This window comes from Mirounga angustirostris, unplaced genomic scaffold (assembly GCF_029215605.1).
Source record: "Mirounga angustirostris isolate CCGP_5_RB_7025 unplaced genomic scaffold, mMirAng1.0.hap1 SCAF_5, whole genome shotgun sequence".
NCBI classification, from domain to species: domain Eukaryota; kingdom Metazoa; phylum Chordata; class Mammalia; order Carnivora; family Phocidae; genus Mirounga; species Mirounga angustirostris.
Window position 1 is genome coordinate 128,345,532 of NW_026991713.1, and position 14,418 is coordinate 128,359,949.

Here is a 14,418-nt window from a genome sequence, read left to right on the forward strand (position 1 = left end):
AATGAAAAATGGTTGATTCCATTCACTTAGAACAAGGTTAAGAAGCTAATGAAAATACAGGGCCCTTCCCTCAAGCAGGTGTATATACTTTAGAATTTCACTTCCTATCCTTACCTCAGAAGGTACTTCAAGTTTCTAAAACCAAATCCATTTACGTGGCTGGGGGGGCATCCCTGTCTTGGTGTTGAACCCGGAGTGTAGCTACTAGCAAGGTCAGCAAATACCAGAAACCCAATACAACTACCTTACAGGGGAGAACAGGGGCACTGTCTCCGGCTCGGGCCATGCCTAAAGCCCCCATCATCCAAAAGGTCTACAAGTGGTCCTGGGCCGTTTTCTCATCTTTTGGCTGAGCTCGGCCCTTGTGTTGACTTCTGTGGCCTCCAGCAGCTCCAGGAACTATCTTGCTGGATATTCTGAAGAGCCCCCAGTGGAAGTCTCAGAGTGATGCTCCCTGGCCAGCCCTAAATCGGGGCTCAGGCCCCTAAAACCAGATAAAACCAGGATACGAATGCCAGGAATGCTGTAATATAGTTCATTTGTCTACAGCGTCACTGTGTATTCAGTGTATCACTGTGTTCATCTCTGTATGCAAAGATGTTTTTGTGGGCAAAAGTACAAGATCTATTAGACTTCCTAAACAAAGGGGGAAAATATGGAACTGGAGAACTGTCTAGATTAAGTCTACTCTATAAATATTGCAAAAATTAGGCCCCCAACTACTTGCTCTAATAGTAGCCTTCCCCTGTGCCCCTAACCTTTTAAAAAAAAATCCTTATTTTTAATCCTAGGCATCATGATTCTCCAGAGATCTTACTCCTTCTCCCTGAGCTCCCAAAGGCCAAGTTCTCTAATCTCCCCTGTTACTGCCCTCCTTCAAAAATCAAGGAACAGAAGGCATATGGAAAATATACAGACTCGGGCACAGACCAGTCTCCAAACAGACCAGCTCTTCCAAAGCCACTCCCCACAAGAACGGAGAAACCTTTTAAATGTTGGTGGAAGAGAGATCTTTATAACTCCTACCTGTCCTTTCTACCTTTTTCTCTTCCCAAGAGTGCAAATTAGAAGTGACAGCTAAATCCTAGAACATACCCCTAATGCCCTTTATGTTAACCTTTAAACGTCCAAGGCTGTACTTGGGAAGTCAGGTCAGTTCGAAAGCCGGCAGTCTGGATGTTTCCCGTGGCTCACACTGGTCATTCAAGAGCATTTGAAAGTTCAAGCTTTCCCATAAAAAGCCCTATTTCCACCTTCTCTTGGGGGAAAAAAAAAATCATGTATGACAACATTGGATCCACATTTCTATGGTCACAGTGGTCTGAGTCCCTGAGGAGATGTCCTCCAGATGACCACTGTTCCTGTCCTGCAGGTTCTGTTTTATCTGCCTCCCTGTAGCCATTTGGCTTTGTGATCCTGGCCTAAATAAGATGCACTTCCTGCACTTACTCAGAAAGTAAACAATGGAAACCCTGACTTCTGAAAAGGATCTTTCAAAAATGAAGTGTGATCTCTTTGAGGCCGACAGAGCACACAGTTTAAAAAATATAATTATAAAGAGCTATGCTACTTCGGATGGAGACTGGGACGTTACCTGAGACTGCTGTTTTCCTACTCTTTCCGGTGTCAGTCGCGTAACTGAGCACCTTTAAGCTGGTCCCTGTTCCTCAACAGGTTTAGGATTAAACACTAAATGATAATTACATTTGACCTCTTGCCACAACCTCTCAGGATGGGTTTTGTAGGATTATGATGAACCTATACAAATAATCTTAGAAATCATTTAATATCCGATTTTATTTTTCCAACACAACCGAAACAGTTTTATTAAATAAAGTTTTATTTTCTACTGTTTACACCCATGTTGCTGCTGTCACGTACAACAACGTACACAAATTCCTAGCATGAATTACCCATCGTTCACCCCCACTGAACCACAGACATTGCGTGAGAATCAGAGCTTTGCTTTAGGGATTTAAAAAAAAAGATCAGAGCTGGGGCATTGTATCTGCAAAGAGTATTCTCAAGTGATGTGTTGGAATTCGAAGGCATAGCCAATACAGTAAAACAGCACCGACTGCTGTCACTGGGAAGAAAGGAATGAAAACCAGGAGGAGTAATTACAAGCAGGGGTTTCTAGGACCCGCTGGAACTGAAGCCCCACGTGGCCCATGTGGGCTGAGGGGCAGCTCTGAGAGGGGACAAGTCGGGGGGGGGGGGGCGGAGCGGGAGGGTGGGACCGTGGATACGAGGAGTTAAAAAAGTATAAAAAGTTAATTATATCTAAAATACAGATTAGATACAAATGTTCCAGAACTCATTAAATAAGCTCAAAAATACTGGAAAGTGGCAATTTGAACTACATTTATTTTGAACCAAGTGGGGGGAAGAGTGAGTGTTCTGAACGTTGTGTGCAAAACTGATCCACACCACCGTCTGGCCGCCACAAGTGAGCAGGGCACGGCAGCTACACTGCTTTCCAGCATCACAGGCAACACTACACGGACGTTTCCGAACGAATAATGTAAACTTTAGTTTTAAGGCAGCCGGTACTCGTGCTGCACACAGGCTCAGCTCGGCGCCCATTTCACAAATGGGCCAGTGAGCACGTGAACACAAACTGTGAGGGAAGAAAAGGGGAACCAGCGTTACTGGACAAAAACAACGTGTCAAAAGTATTCTCCCTTTCACACACACGAGAAGAAATATTGGAACATCTAGAAAAACAAAGCACCCATCCCACCGACTTCAGCCTGTTCCTTGACAAAAATTTCAAAATACTGATAAATAATAGTGACCGCGAGCAGGATGCCGGTGCCGGAGCCGATGGCCCCGAGGAAGTCGGCTAACACCGACAGGGCGCCGATGCACAGGCCACCAAACGCGGCCGCCGTGGGGATGTACCTGCAAGACAGAGCCTCAGTCAGCCAGCGCGGGACACGGGAGCTGTGTCGTCGGCACACTACACCAGCGGGGGGGGGGGGGGGGGCACCATCTGTGGGATGGCGTGCGTGTCCCACACAGTGCTGACATGCTGATGGAGACTTTGTGACTCAGGGAAGGACGGGACCCCGGTTTCCAGAAACCAGGCAACAGCCAAGAAAAGCAATACGTGATTTTTATGGCAGAAGGCTAGAATCCTCAACAGATTTAAGTATTAAAATAGGTACCGTTTGAAATAGGTCCTCTTTAGCTCACTCTTGTAGATGAAGAGTAAATTTCAAAATGCTTTTTAAGTATCAAATTTACATGACAAGATATGGATGATCCTCTTTTACGGTAACTCAATCTTGGCTGCACGTTAGAATCACCTGAAGAACTCTTAGAAACAATGGGATTGTGTTTAAAATACTCCAGAAAGAAGCGGGGGAGAAGGCGTGGGGGAGATGGTGGATGAACAGGAATGGCAGAATGAGGCTAACTACTGAAGCTGGACACAAGCTGGGTACCTGGAGGTTCATTCTACTACTCTCTGCAACCTAGGTGTGAAATAAATAAAAAGTTTACATAAAAATACAAGTGCCTTTCAACCAATGGCTCTGGAACTGGATATCCACATGCACAAAAAGAAATCTGGATCCCTATTTCACACTAAACACAAAACAAATTTGCGCAAAGCGGTTCAAAGACCTGAATGTAAGAGCCGAGACTCCTAATGGAAAACAAGAATAAATCTTTGTGACCTTGGGGTTAGGAGATGGTTTCTTAAACACTAAGAGCAGCACAAAGCAACCAAGAGAAACTGAACTTCATCTAAATTTATAACTTGTACATCAAAGGACACCAAGAAAGTGAAAAGACAACCCATAGAATGGCAATAAAATATTTATAAATCATATACCTGAGAAGAGGCATATCCAAAATACTTTTTTTTTTAAAGAATCTTACAACTCGGTAACAAAGAGACAATACGATTAAAACAAGCAAAAGATCTGAAAAGACATTTCTCCAAAGAAGATACACAAATAGCTAATTAAATGCATGAAAAGATGTTCAACGTCATTACTCATCAGGGAAATGCAAATCAAAGCCACCAAAAAGCTGCCACTTCCTACCCACTATAATCAAAAAGCACGAAGTGGTGCTTGCAAGGATGTGAACAACTGGAAGCTTCATCCACTGCTGGTGGGAATGCAGACCGGTACAGCCACGCTAGAAAATAGCTGCCGGTTCCTCGGTTGTTAAACACAGAGTTACTAGATGACCCAACAAAATTCCACTCCTACAGCAATGAAAACATGGCCACACAAAACGTGTACAAACATGTTCTTAATAGCATTATTCCTGACAGTCAAAAACTGGAAACAACCAAAATCTCCCATCAACTGATGAATGGATAAACAAATGTGATTTAGCACATCTGTATGATGGAATATCGTTCACAAATAATGCATGAACCCTGAAAACTTTATGCCAAGTGAAAAAAGCTCTTCACCAAAGATCACAAGTCCATTTATATGAAATGTCCAGAAGAGGCAAATCTGTAGAGATCAAAACTAAAAAGTTGGCTCGGGGATGGGAGGTAAGATAGGAATGGGGAATAACCAATAGGTACAAGGTTTCTTTCTGGGTGATGAAAATATTTCTGGTTTGTTTTTTAAGTTGTGTTGTGTTGTGTTTTGTTTTGTTTTGTTTTTAGTACTCTCTACACCCTATGTTGGGCTCAAACTCACGACCTGAGATCAAGAGTCTCACGCTCTTCTGAGCCAGCCAGGCACTCTGGTGACAAAAACGTTTTTTAAATTACATTGTAATGATTACACACACTGAATATACTAAAAACAAGAACACTAAACCATATAATTCAAATGAATGAATTACATGGGATGTGAATTATACCTCAATAAAGCTGTTATCAAAAAATAAACTAATGATGGGATCCACCCTAGACCAAATAAATCACAATTCCTAGAGGTGGAACATCAGTACTTTTTAAAAGCTCCCAGGGGGCACCTGGGTGGCTCAGTCATTGGGTGTCTGCCTTCGGCTCAGGTCATGATCCCAGGGCCCTGGTATCGAGTCCCGCATCAGGCTCCCTGCTCCGCGGGAAGCCTGCTTCTCCCTCTCCCACTCCCCCTGCTTGTGTTCCCTCTCTCGCTGTGTCTCTCTTTGTCAAATAAATAGATGGAATCGTTAAAAAAAAATAAAAATAAAAAAAATAAAAGCTCCCAGGTGATTTTATGTGCAACCAGACAATGAGGACCTCCAATCAGGAATATTTTAAATACTGGGCTGAGCAGTGAAGGGAACACAATTTTAAAAAATAATTTAGATGTCAACTTTGATGGGGAATAATTTTAGAGAACAATTCAGTATTGTGTTAAATTTTGCTTCTTCTGTGTGAAGTAGAAGAAAGATGCTTCATATTCAAACAGGATAACTAACATGACAATAAATTAAAGATTGAAAAACCAAATACATGTATACGTACACACACACACACACACACATCAAGGATTAAATCTCATGACCTTACCTATTAAGCTCATGAACCATAGAGGTATCTCTGTGGCCCCTCATTACCATTTGCTGTTCTTTAAGCTGCTTAGCTACCTGCCAAGAGAAAAACAACTTATAAAATCAAACTATAAATATTTCACTGTTTACTACCTACCAGGTTCTGTGTGAAGTGGCTTTCCACACACCAATAAATCAAATATGAGACCGTTAAGTAGGCACTGTCATATCATTCCCATTACACCTGAGACTCAATGTTGCACACCACCTACTACCCACACATTAAACCAGTGTTTCTCAATCTTTTCTATTTTTCACCTCCCTAAACAGAAATTAAATACTAAGGAATAAGAATTTGTTGGGTACGGTTCAGCTTTGGAGGGTTCACAAACCACTGTAAAAATCTAAGAATTTTTCCACCTTCCAAACCCCTTAGGGGTGATAGTACCTCATTATTAAGACTGTATGACTTAAAAGTTTAAATTATAAAAGTAATTAAAAGTGTTTCAATTACCATTTTGAAAATAAAAACGTTTATTTTCAAATGCAATAAATACTTACATCTTTGGCTGAGGAACCAGACACCTCTATCCATGTCTTAGAAAAGAATGCACATGATCCCAACATGAAGATGATATAAACAACCACATGGACAGGATCCTCAAATATGGCGCCCATGGACTCGGGAGGAGAAAGATAGTAACAAAGGCCTCCCACCGGGTAAGAACGAGCAGGTCCTCCCCCACTGACATCCTACATAACAAGAATAAAAAGGATAGATGGTGAACGCAACTGGTCAAGATACATTTTTATGACTTTTCAAACTCCTCAAAAATTACAACAATGCTTTAAGCTCAGAGCACCTACAGCTAACAATTCTATGTAACTTAAAGATTTACTTTTGTGTCTAATATCTTCACTCCTTCAAAATTATATAGTGAGCATCTATTATATAAAAGACACTGGGAATTTATTACTAACAGAAGAGTGATCTTTTAAAAACCAACATTATAATACATTTACCAAAAAAATCTCTCTTCTTTTCCTAAAGACAGGAATATCATTACGTTTATTGTCAATCTCTGATTACATTTAGAATCTGAAACTTTCTGCACTTTAACTATACAAGAGTTTGCTACATATTTTTTCACTTCAAAGTATTCTATGAAGAATACAATCAATTGAAATATTGACGGACGACTAACAACTCACTGCCTAAACTTTATATGTTTTGTGTAAGAAATAGTCCTTTAATAAATATTTATCAGAGGATTTTTAGCCAGACAAACATTTAAGAATTTTTATAGTAACAGAACTGGGAACAGTGTAAATTCTGGGGTACAGGGGGTGTGAAAGCAATTTCTGGCTGCAATGATTACAATGTCTAGTTCCTGAATACATATTTCAAACTGATTTCTTTACTGTGCCCCTAGAATCACTAATCCCCAATCAAAAGTACTCTTTATAGACATAATTCAATTTCCCAGTAATTCTCTCATTAAAAAGGAACTTAGTTAAGATCACAACACAATCTATATACAGCCACTCAATGCACTTATTGCTATGAAATCATTACAGTAATAATTACTGATGGATTATTAGCTCTCAAAGGGAGGGACCGCATCTTCCCTCATCACAGGCAATCACATTTCCGTTACATGAGCAGAGAAAAAGTACTGTGGATAAAGGGAATCCTATTTCCTTCAACTAACACTCAAAAGTACTGTCTTATCCTGTTAAACTTAAAAAAAGGGGAAAAAAAAAAGACCTTTAGTGGAAGCAGAAAGATAGGTCACTGTAACTTACAATGTAGTAGGTAGCACATTAAGATAAATGCAAAGAATAAGCACCATATTTCAGAAATAATGACTATAAAAAATAACAGTTGGTGAAATATAAATTGTACAATTACATATCCTGTAAAAGAATAAAGAATCATGGTCTCTTTTAATTCTATAGCTTTAAGGAGGAAAAATACTCCTTGGTCATATGACAATTTAAACCAATTAAAATTCGATCTGACAATAACTCACACTTCAGTAACAATGGGGCTGGACTGCTTTGGAAGAAGCTATGACGACAGGATCTCTAAAGGGGAAGTCAGAAAGTGCTGGATTCTATTTCTGGTAACTCTGTGCTCTCTCCATATAGTAATCACAGGCCTATCTCTAGCCCAGTTAACACAACTAGTTTATTGCCACCCAGGCCATGAAAGATGGGGGTATAACGTCTTTCCAAAAAATTATAAACTCTGCGACAGGGAAGTGAATCTGAACATGTTATAGCAACTGCTTCAGTTATGGCTCATCTCTTTCAGTTAAAAATATAACCATGAAATGGAAATTACAATAAATACGAATGCTTAGAATAAATAAAATACTCACAGCCCACTGTCCTAGTAAATTTACTAAAAAGTTGCCACTAAATCGAACAGACAGCATCTGGGAAATAACATACAGGTTTGACACTAAGGCCGACTGGAGAATAATGGGAATGTTCGAGGTGTAGAAGAGCTTGATGGGATAGCTACTGTACTGTCCTCGATACCGGGCCGACTTGATGGGCAAGTCAACACGAAATCCCTAAAAAATGAAAATGAAGAGGAAGTAAGAGCAAGTGCACAACTCAAGTAAAGAACACAGATGACAGGCAGAACAATACACCAGAGAGTGTGAGAAGCAACGCCAGCATTTTCCCTGCACGCCTCTCCCCCACACACACACACGGAACTCCTGTTCTATGCCATCACCACCAATATTTTGCACCTCAGAGTTGAAAGAATAGAATTATTTGCTTGACTAGACTCTGCAGCACTGACTTGTTAGATACTGACATTTCAAATGGCATTCTTTTCTTTAAGAGCATAATAAAAATCCACATTCCACCAATTTCGGTGAAAAAAGTATACATACCTGAAAATATATAACAACGGCAAACACAAAAACCGTAGCAATGAGGTTCATGAGATTGGGTAAGTTCTGACGATAGAAAGCCTCCCTTAAAGCACGGACCTTGTCTGTCCTGGTGGCCAGTAAGTGAAAAAGCGCTATGACTGCACCCTCAAACTCAGTACCTGATAAATCAAGAGAGAAATTCACTGTAGACTCTTTCTCCAAAGCTGTCCCGAAGATCAAACAAATAACCTTGAACCTCCAGTACATGGCAGAAAATAGGAGTCAAAATCATTCATCAATGCTTACGTTATAATACAGCCATGTGTGGAGCTTCCAAAAATCTTCACATCATTGAGGCAAATGTATCTTTTTTATTAGCACAAATCTCAAGTTTTCTCAAGAGACTATTCTTGATGAAAACAGCCAAAGTAGAATAAACCTAAGCAAATATTTAGGTCATAATGATTTGCCTCTCCTTTACTTTAGGGAAGGGAAAGGAGTATTTTTAAGGAGGGGGGAAAGCAAGAGCAAAGCAGAATAAAGATGTCAGACTCAAAAGATCTATGTCACTCTCTCGAGCTGGCTTTTAAGTTTATTTTACCAAGAATACTAGTAAACCATCATTGCTCTTTTCTTAAGGCTGGGATCAGTTTAGACATTAACCGTTATGGAGCCTGGATGGCATTTGAGATAAACGGAGATGGGTAAGGGGAAAGACAGAATGCAGGATTTCAAAATTTAGTTGCTATTACAAAGCCAAGGAGAATAGCAGCAAAAGTATTAGTGCTCCCTGATGATACAATAAATAATAGCGTTTTCATTTGAAAAATCTTAATCCACTACCTTTTTATCCCCCTGGGAATGCGGAAATAGGTCAATGACTTCTGCAGCAGTGGCTTAAGCAAGTAACATTTTAAAAAGCTGTTTGCAACCACTGAAATTTTCAACGAGCAGAGGCTAAGACTTAGATCTAATTCTTTCTGAAGTATTGTTTCATACTCCACAAATCTCTGCTGCTCAACTCTTGAGCAGTTAGCATCAGGTGTCCCCTGGGACGGCAAACCAGGACGTTTACAGGCACGTCCTGCTCCGTGACGGGTTACTCTCCAGCACACACCCAGCAAAACTCGTGCAGTCGCAGTCACTGTGCAATGTACCTCTGCCAGTGTTAATAGTAGTGGGACTAAAGGCCTTCCAGACAATGGTTTCACAGATGTTGGTGGCAATAAAGAGGGAAATACCAGACCCCAAGCCGTAACCCTTCTGTAGCAGCTCATCTAACAGCAGCACAATCAAACCAGCAACAAACAACTGTGGGGAAAGAAATGCAAGTAAGCTGAAGCAAGAATAAACTCAAGAAAGGGGAAGAGGAACACCATTGACTACTTGCAAAGTATGGGCATTTTTAATATTAAAACCTAATTGTTGCAATAGCACTGTTAGGATTCTGCATCTTTTTAAACCCCACTTTAGTCAGAAGTCAGTTCTGCAAGTCAGAGGGGTGGAAACATTGCTACATCATAAAGCAGACATTTCAACATTTAAAGCATATTTATAAACCATCTGAATAGTTTCTCTTACAATGTTTAAGTAAAGCCTATTGAAAAGCACACTAAAAAATGTTCAAACTTGTTCAATTTAGGACAGCAAAAAACTGAAAACATTCCAAACAGTTCCAAGGAAGTGAAAGACCAAATGAAATATGGTATAATAACAAGACACAATTGTATACTGCCACTAAAGAAAAAGTATGGAAACTATGCTGATACATTTTTAAGGTATTCTATGTAATACTTTAATACATTATATTACATATACACTTACCATTGAACAACACAGGTTTGAACTACACAGGTCCACATATACACAGATTTTTTTTTTTTATAAATACTATAAATGTATTTTCTCTTCCTTCTGATTTTTTTAATAATCTTTTCTCTAGCTTACTATATCATATAAATATGGTATATAACATACAAAATGTGAGTTAATCGACCATTTATGCTATCGGCAAGGCTTCAGGTAAACAGTGGGCTGTCAGTAGTTAAGGTTTGAGGGAGTCAAAAGGTGTATGTGGTTTTCAACTGCATGGGGGGTGGTCAGCGCCCCAACACCTATGTTGTTCAAGGGTCAACTGTAATATATAGAGAAAATAAGTCAAAAAGAGCACAAATTAATATGTATAGAGATTATAACAATGTCAAAAATGCACTCCATACCCACAGTGACAAAGACTGAAGGTAAAGGTAAATAAAGTAAAGGATTAAATAAAAAATAAAGTCAAGGATTTGCCAGGTTCTTAAGCTCATCCTTTTTTAAAAAATAAAAGCATACTAAGTTTAATTTATGTGAAATTGAAAATTCTTAATTTTCCTCTTGGAGAAGACATTTCCGTAAAAGTATGCACCAATTAAAAATAATCCATAGCCTGGCAAGTGACCTCCCCAGTCATGTCTACTGCACTGCAGTAACCTCATCAAGAGGGGAAGAAAATATGCTCCTACGCCTCCAACCTCACACCTGTCCCCATTTTAAAAACCCCATCCCACATAAGTAAGGAAATGCCATTTCCAATGCATTCTGCCCAGCTCTGAAGCCTCCCACCCTATTACTTACTCAGTTTACCTGACATCCCCTGTTACAAAAGAGAGCAAACAAGCTACAGTCCACCATTTTAAGCATGCTTACCTTCCGCAGTGGTTTTTTTTCCTTAACTGTCATTTCAGTGGTTGTACAGAGCCTAAATGGTCTATTACAGTCTTTTAGTTTGATTTTCAAAGGATTGGAAAAAGGGCACAATTCTTCAAACTTCTAAGAGTGCTCATCCTTTACTGTTTGAAAACCAAGTTTAACACTTTGACAAGATAAAAGAGAAGTTAGGCCTTACTACTGAGATTTTACTTTGACCACAATTATGTAGTAAGTAAATAAATACTCCCGATCAGAAAACTAACCTTGTGCAGGGAATAGCAGCTGTCCACAAACTATCAGCCCACCAAAAAGTCTGATCATGGGCTTCTGATTAAATGGCCTGTCCAGAGTCATAAAGTCATTCTGAAATACCTGTAATTCTCCAAACCCCCTGTTCAGACCAATAACCATCAGACTACAGGGTGATTCATGTATGTCCTGCAAAAATCAAACTCATATTTTTCTAACTGGCATACAGAAGTCTAAATGAGAAATGGTTTCTATAATCAAAAGAGTAAGATAAAAGACAGTAAAAAGCATGTGAACTATGCCTCCGAGGCGGGAGACATTGAGAAACCAGGAAGTTACAAGCATCTCGTTGACTACAACAGTGAGAGAGACTGAATGCTACCTGCATGCGCTTGTGGAATGTGCCATGCCTATAAATCTCTAAATTAGGCACAAAAATAACTCTTTACATTTCAACTGTTTGTGCATGCGCGCACACACACACACGCAACTGGACAAAACAATACTTACCTTTCCTATGTGCCATGCACACTGATATTTTCTATTCTGTTATTTTAATCAAGACCCACTATTTAGATTTCAAATCTCACTAGTGCAAAGACATGACCACATGAAGGAAACAAGAATAATTAAGGTGAGAAATACCTTACCTAACAGCATGCAAACAGTTTTCAAAGTCTATGTTTCTGGGTGAAACACACTGATCCAATCATCTCTCTTCAGTGTAGCCACATATTTTCAATGTTAGCAATGCCTTAAAAGACACACTACCCACCTATGATCAAACACATTTCTCTATACATTAACACTGAAAGGATTAACCACAAGTATTTGTATGCCAGAATTTCTGTAAAAAAAAAAAGTATATATATCCATTTATTTCATTCCTAGGATATAACTATTCCTTGACTTCTGATACTGGGGAAAAAATTAAAATAGCTTAACTCTGTTTTTATATCAAATTCAAATTTGTAACGACTCTACAGGAGTCAGTGCTTTAACCCACAACTGGTCAGATGAGGTTCTTCAAGAATCCAAAAATACCTTACTAAAATACTAGAAAAATTGTACTGGAGCATAATGTTCTAAGAGCTAGGTGCCAATTCTGTCTTTTAACAATCGGGGTTATTCTGGGGCACTTGGGTGGCTCAGTTGGTTAGTGTCTGTCTCTGGCTCGGGTCATGATCCCAGGGTCCTGGGGTTGGGCTCCCTGCTAGGCGGGGGTCTGCTTCTCCCTCTCCCCCTCCCCCGCTCATGCTCGCTCTCTCTCTCCCTCCCTCTCTCTCAAATAAATAAATAAAATCTTTAAAATATATATAAATAAAAATCAGAGCTATTCTGAACTACAAGCTGCATAAAGCAAAGGCTATTATAAAGAAACAAAATAAGACAACAACTGATGCATTGGTATCAACAATGTCAAAAGCATGTGGAGAGATCCTAAGCACTGAAAGACATCCAAATCAGTTTTCAGAGGATCTTCTCTCCCCAAGCCACAGCAACTCTTCTTTTTCTAATTCTCAAAGGTTATAAATTTGCCAATCAGGGTATTTTTTAAAATGGAGAAATAAGGACAATGTTATGGGAACTTACTAGGGCTCAGAAACCTACCAAAGACTGATATGATAATCCATTAAAAATTCCTCACCTGGTCAAAAGACAAAATATTTCCATCTAGTTAGAAGAGCCCCCCCTTGTTGTTAATGACACCAATAAATACTTGAACAACCCAATTCTCCTTGTTCTAATCATACTCACTACATGATCTTATTTTGATCTGCTTCCTATATAAGGTTTCTCATTAAAAAAGAATGGTCAACCATGCCAATCTGAAATGGTCCTATTTCTCAATGTATATAAGTTGGTATTTCACTTTTATTTAAAAATATTTTTCTGAAATTAATGCTTTGACCATTTAAAAAAAATGTTCCTGGGGCACCTGGGTGGCTCAGTCATTAAGCATCTGCGTTCGGCTCAGGTCATGATCCCAGGGTGCTGGAATTGAGCCCGCATCGGGCTCCCTGCTCAGCAGGGAGTCTGCTTCTCCCTCTCCCACTCCCCCTGCTTGGGTTCTCTCTATTGCTGTGTCTCTCTCTGTCAAATAAATAAATAAATCTTTAAAAAAAAAAAAAATGTTCCTTAGTGAATCCTAATTCCATAGAGTGAGCAAGAAGAGGCATTTCCAAAATAACAAGGACTCTAGATGCTGCATTTATCAAACTTCTTTTCAAAATGCCATAAATAACTATTACATAACTTAAGTACACTCCATTCTTGGGTAGCTTCTCTAAATGATTTTTAAGGACCGTACATTAGAGAAATATCTTCTAAATTTGACATACTTTGAGATACTTAGTACAGGGATAATTATGTTGGACTTTAAAAGTTTAATTCCAAAGGGTCTATTTTTAAAAATCCATGGAATATATGTATACAGGTTCATGTATTTTACTAGCTGTGAGATATTATTTGTAATGTCATTATTTTGTATACTAACAAAGAAAAAAATACTGTTAATTAAACTATGACAATAATTTATCACAAAGAATTTTTATTTTCTATTTACAAAGAAAATATTTTAGATCTACACACAGATTTTACCATCCAGCCTGTTCTGTGCCTTTGCGTACACACAGTGACTGTTCCATAACAAACCAGAGACTTCTGCAGACATTTTAAACAGCAACTAATCTCAAAAACATGTTACACCAACAATGCACATAACCAACTGATGCAATGAACATGTGAATAGCTCTAACCAGCTGACACACATATGCAGACAATGACTACCATCACAACTGCTGCCTGGCTGACGACAAACGTGGGGCACTATCCGCTATAAGAAAAAACATCCTGGGCACACTTAACTCAGTCGTTAAGTGTCTGACTTCAGCTCAGGTCATGATACCAGGATCCTGGGATTGAGCCCCGTATCGGCTCCCTGCTCAGCGGGGAATCTGCTTCTGCTTCTCCCTCTCCCTCTGCCCCTTCCCCTGCTCCGTCTCTCTCACCCTCAAATAAATAAAAATCTTAAAAAAAAAAAAATCCTGATCTCAGAAACATCAAAAAGTAAAAAATGTGCATCTAAGAATCAGTGAAATACAGTTGATCCATAATTCCTTATACT

The 14,418-nt window shown here is 39.2% G+C and overlaps 1 protein-coding gene across 3 annotated transcripts in view; it reads right to left on the reverse strand.

The window, feature by feature from the left end:
- Positions 1–1,822: 1,822 nt before the first annotated feature.
- SEC61A2 (SEC61 translocon subunit alpha 2) overlaps positions 1,823–14,418 on the reverse strand; it is a 28,436-nt gene continuing 15,840 nt past the window's right edge. The window contains exons 7-12 of one of the 3 annotated variants that reach the window (XM_064592069.1): positions 9,509–9,662; positions 8,370–8,530; positions 7,842–8,039; positions 6,019–6,210; positions 5,477–5,553; positions 1,823–2,620 (exon numbers count right to left, since the gene is read on the reverse strand). In XM_064592069.1, the coding sequence (XP_064448139.1) occupies positions 2,296–2,620; positions 5,477–5,553; positions 6,019–6,210; positions 7,842–8,039; positions 8,370–8,530; positions 9,509–9,662 (1,107 nt within the window). In that variant the 3' untranslated portion in view covers positions 1,823–2,295. Of the gene's footprint in view, positions 2,905–5,476; positions 5,554–6,018; positions 6,211–7,841; positions 8,040–8,369; positions 8,531–9,508; positions 9,663–14,418 lie in introns of all 3 variants that reach the window. The other 2 variants (XM_045874424.3, XM_064592071.1) reach the window with 2 other exon arrangements.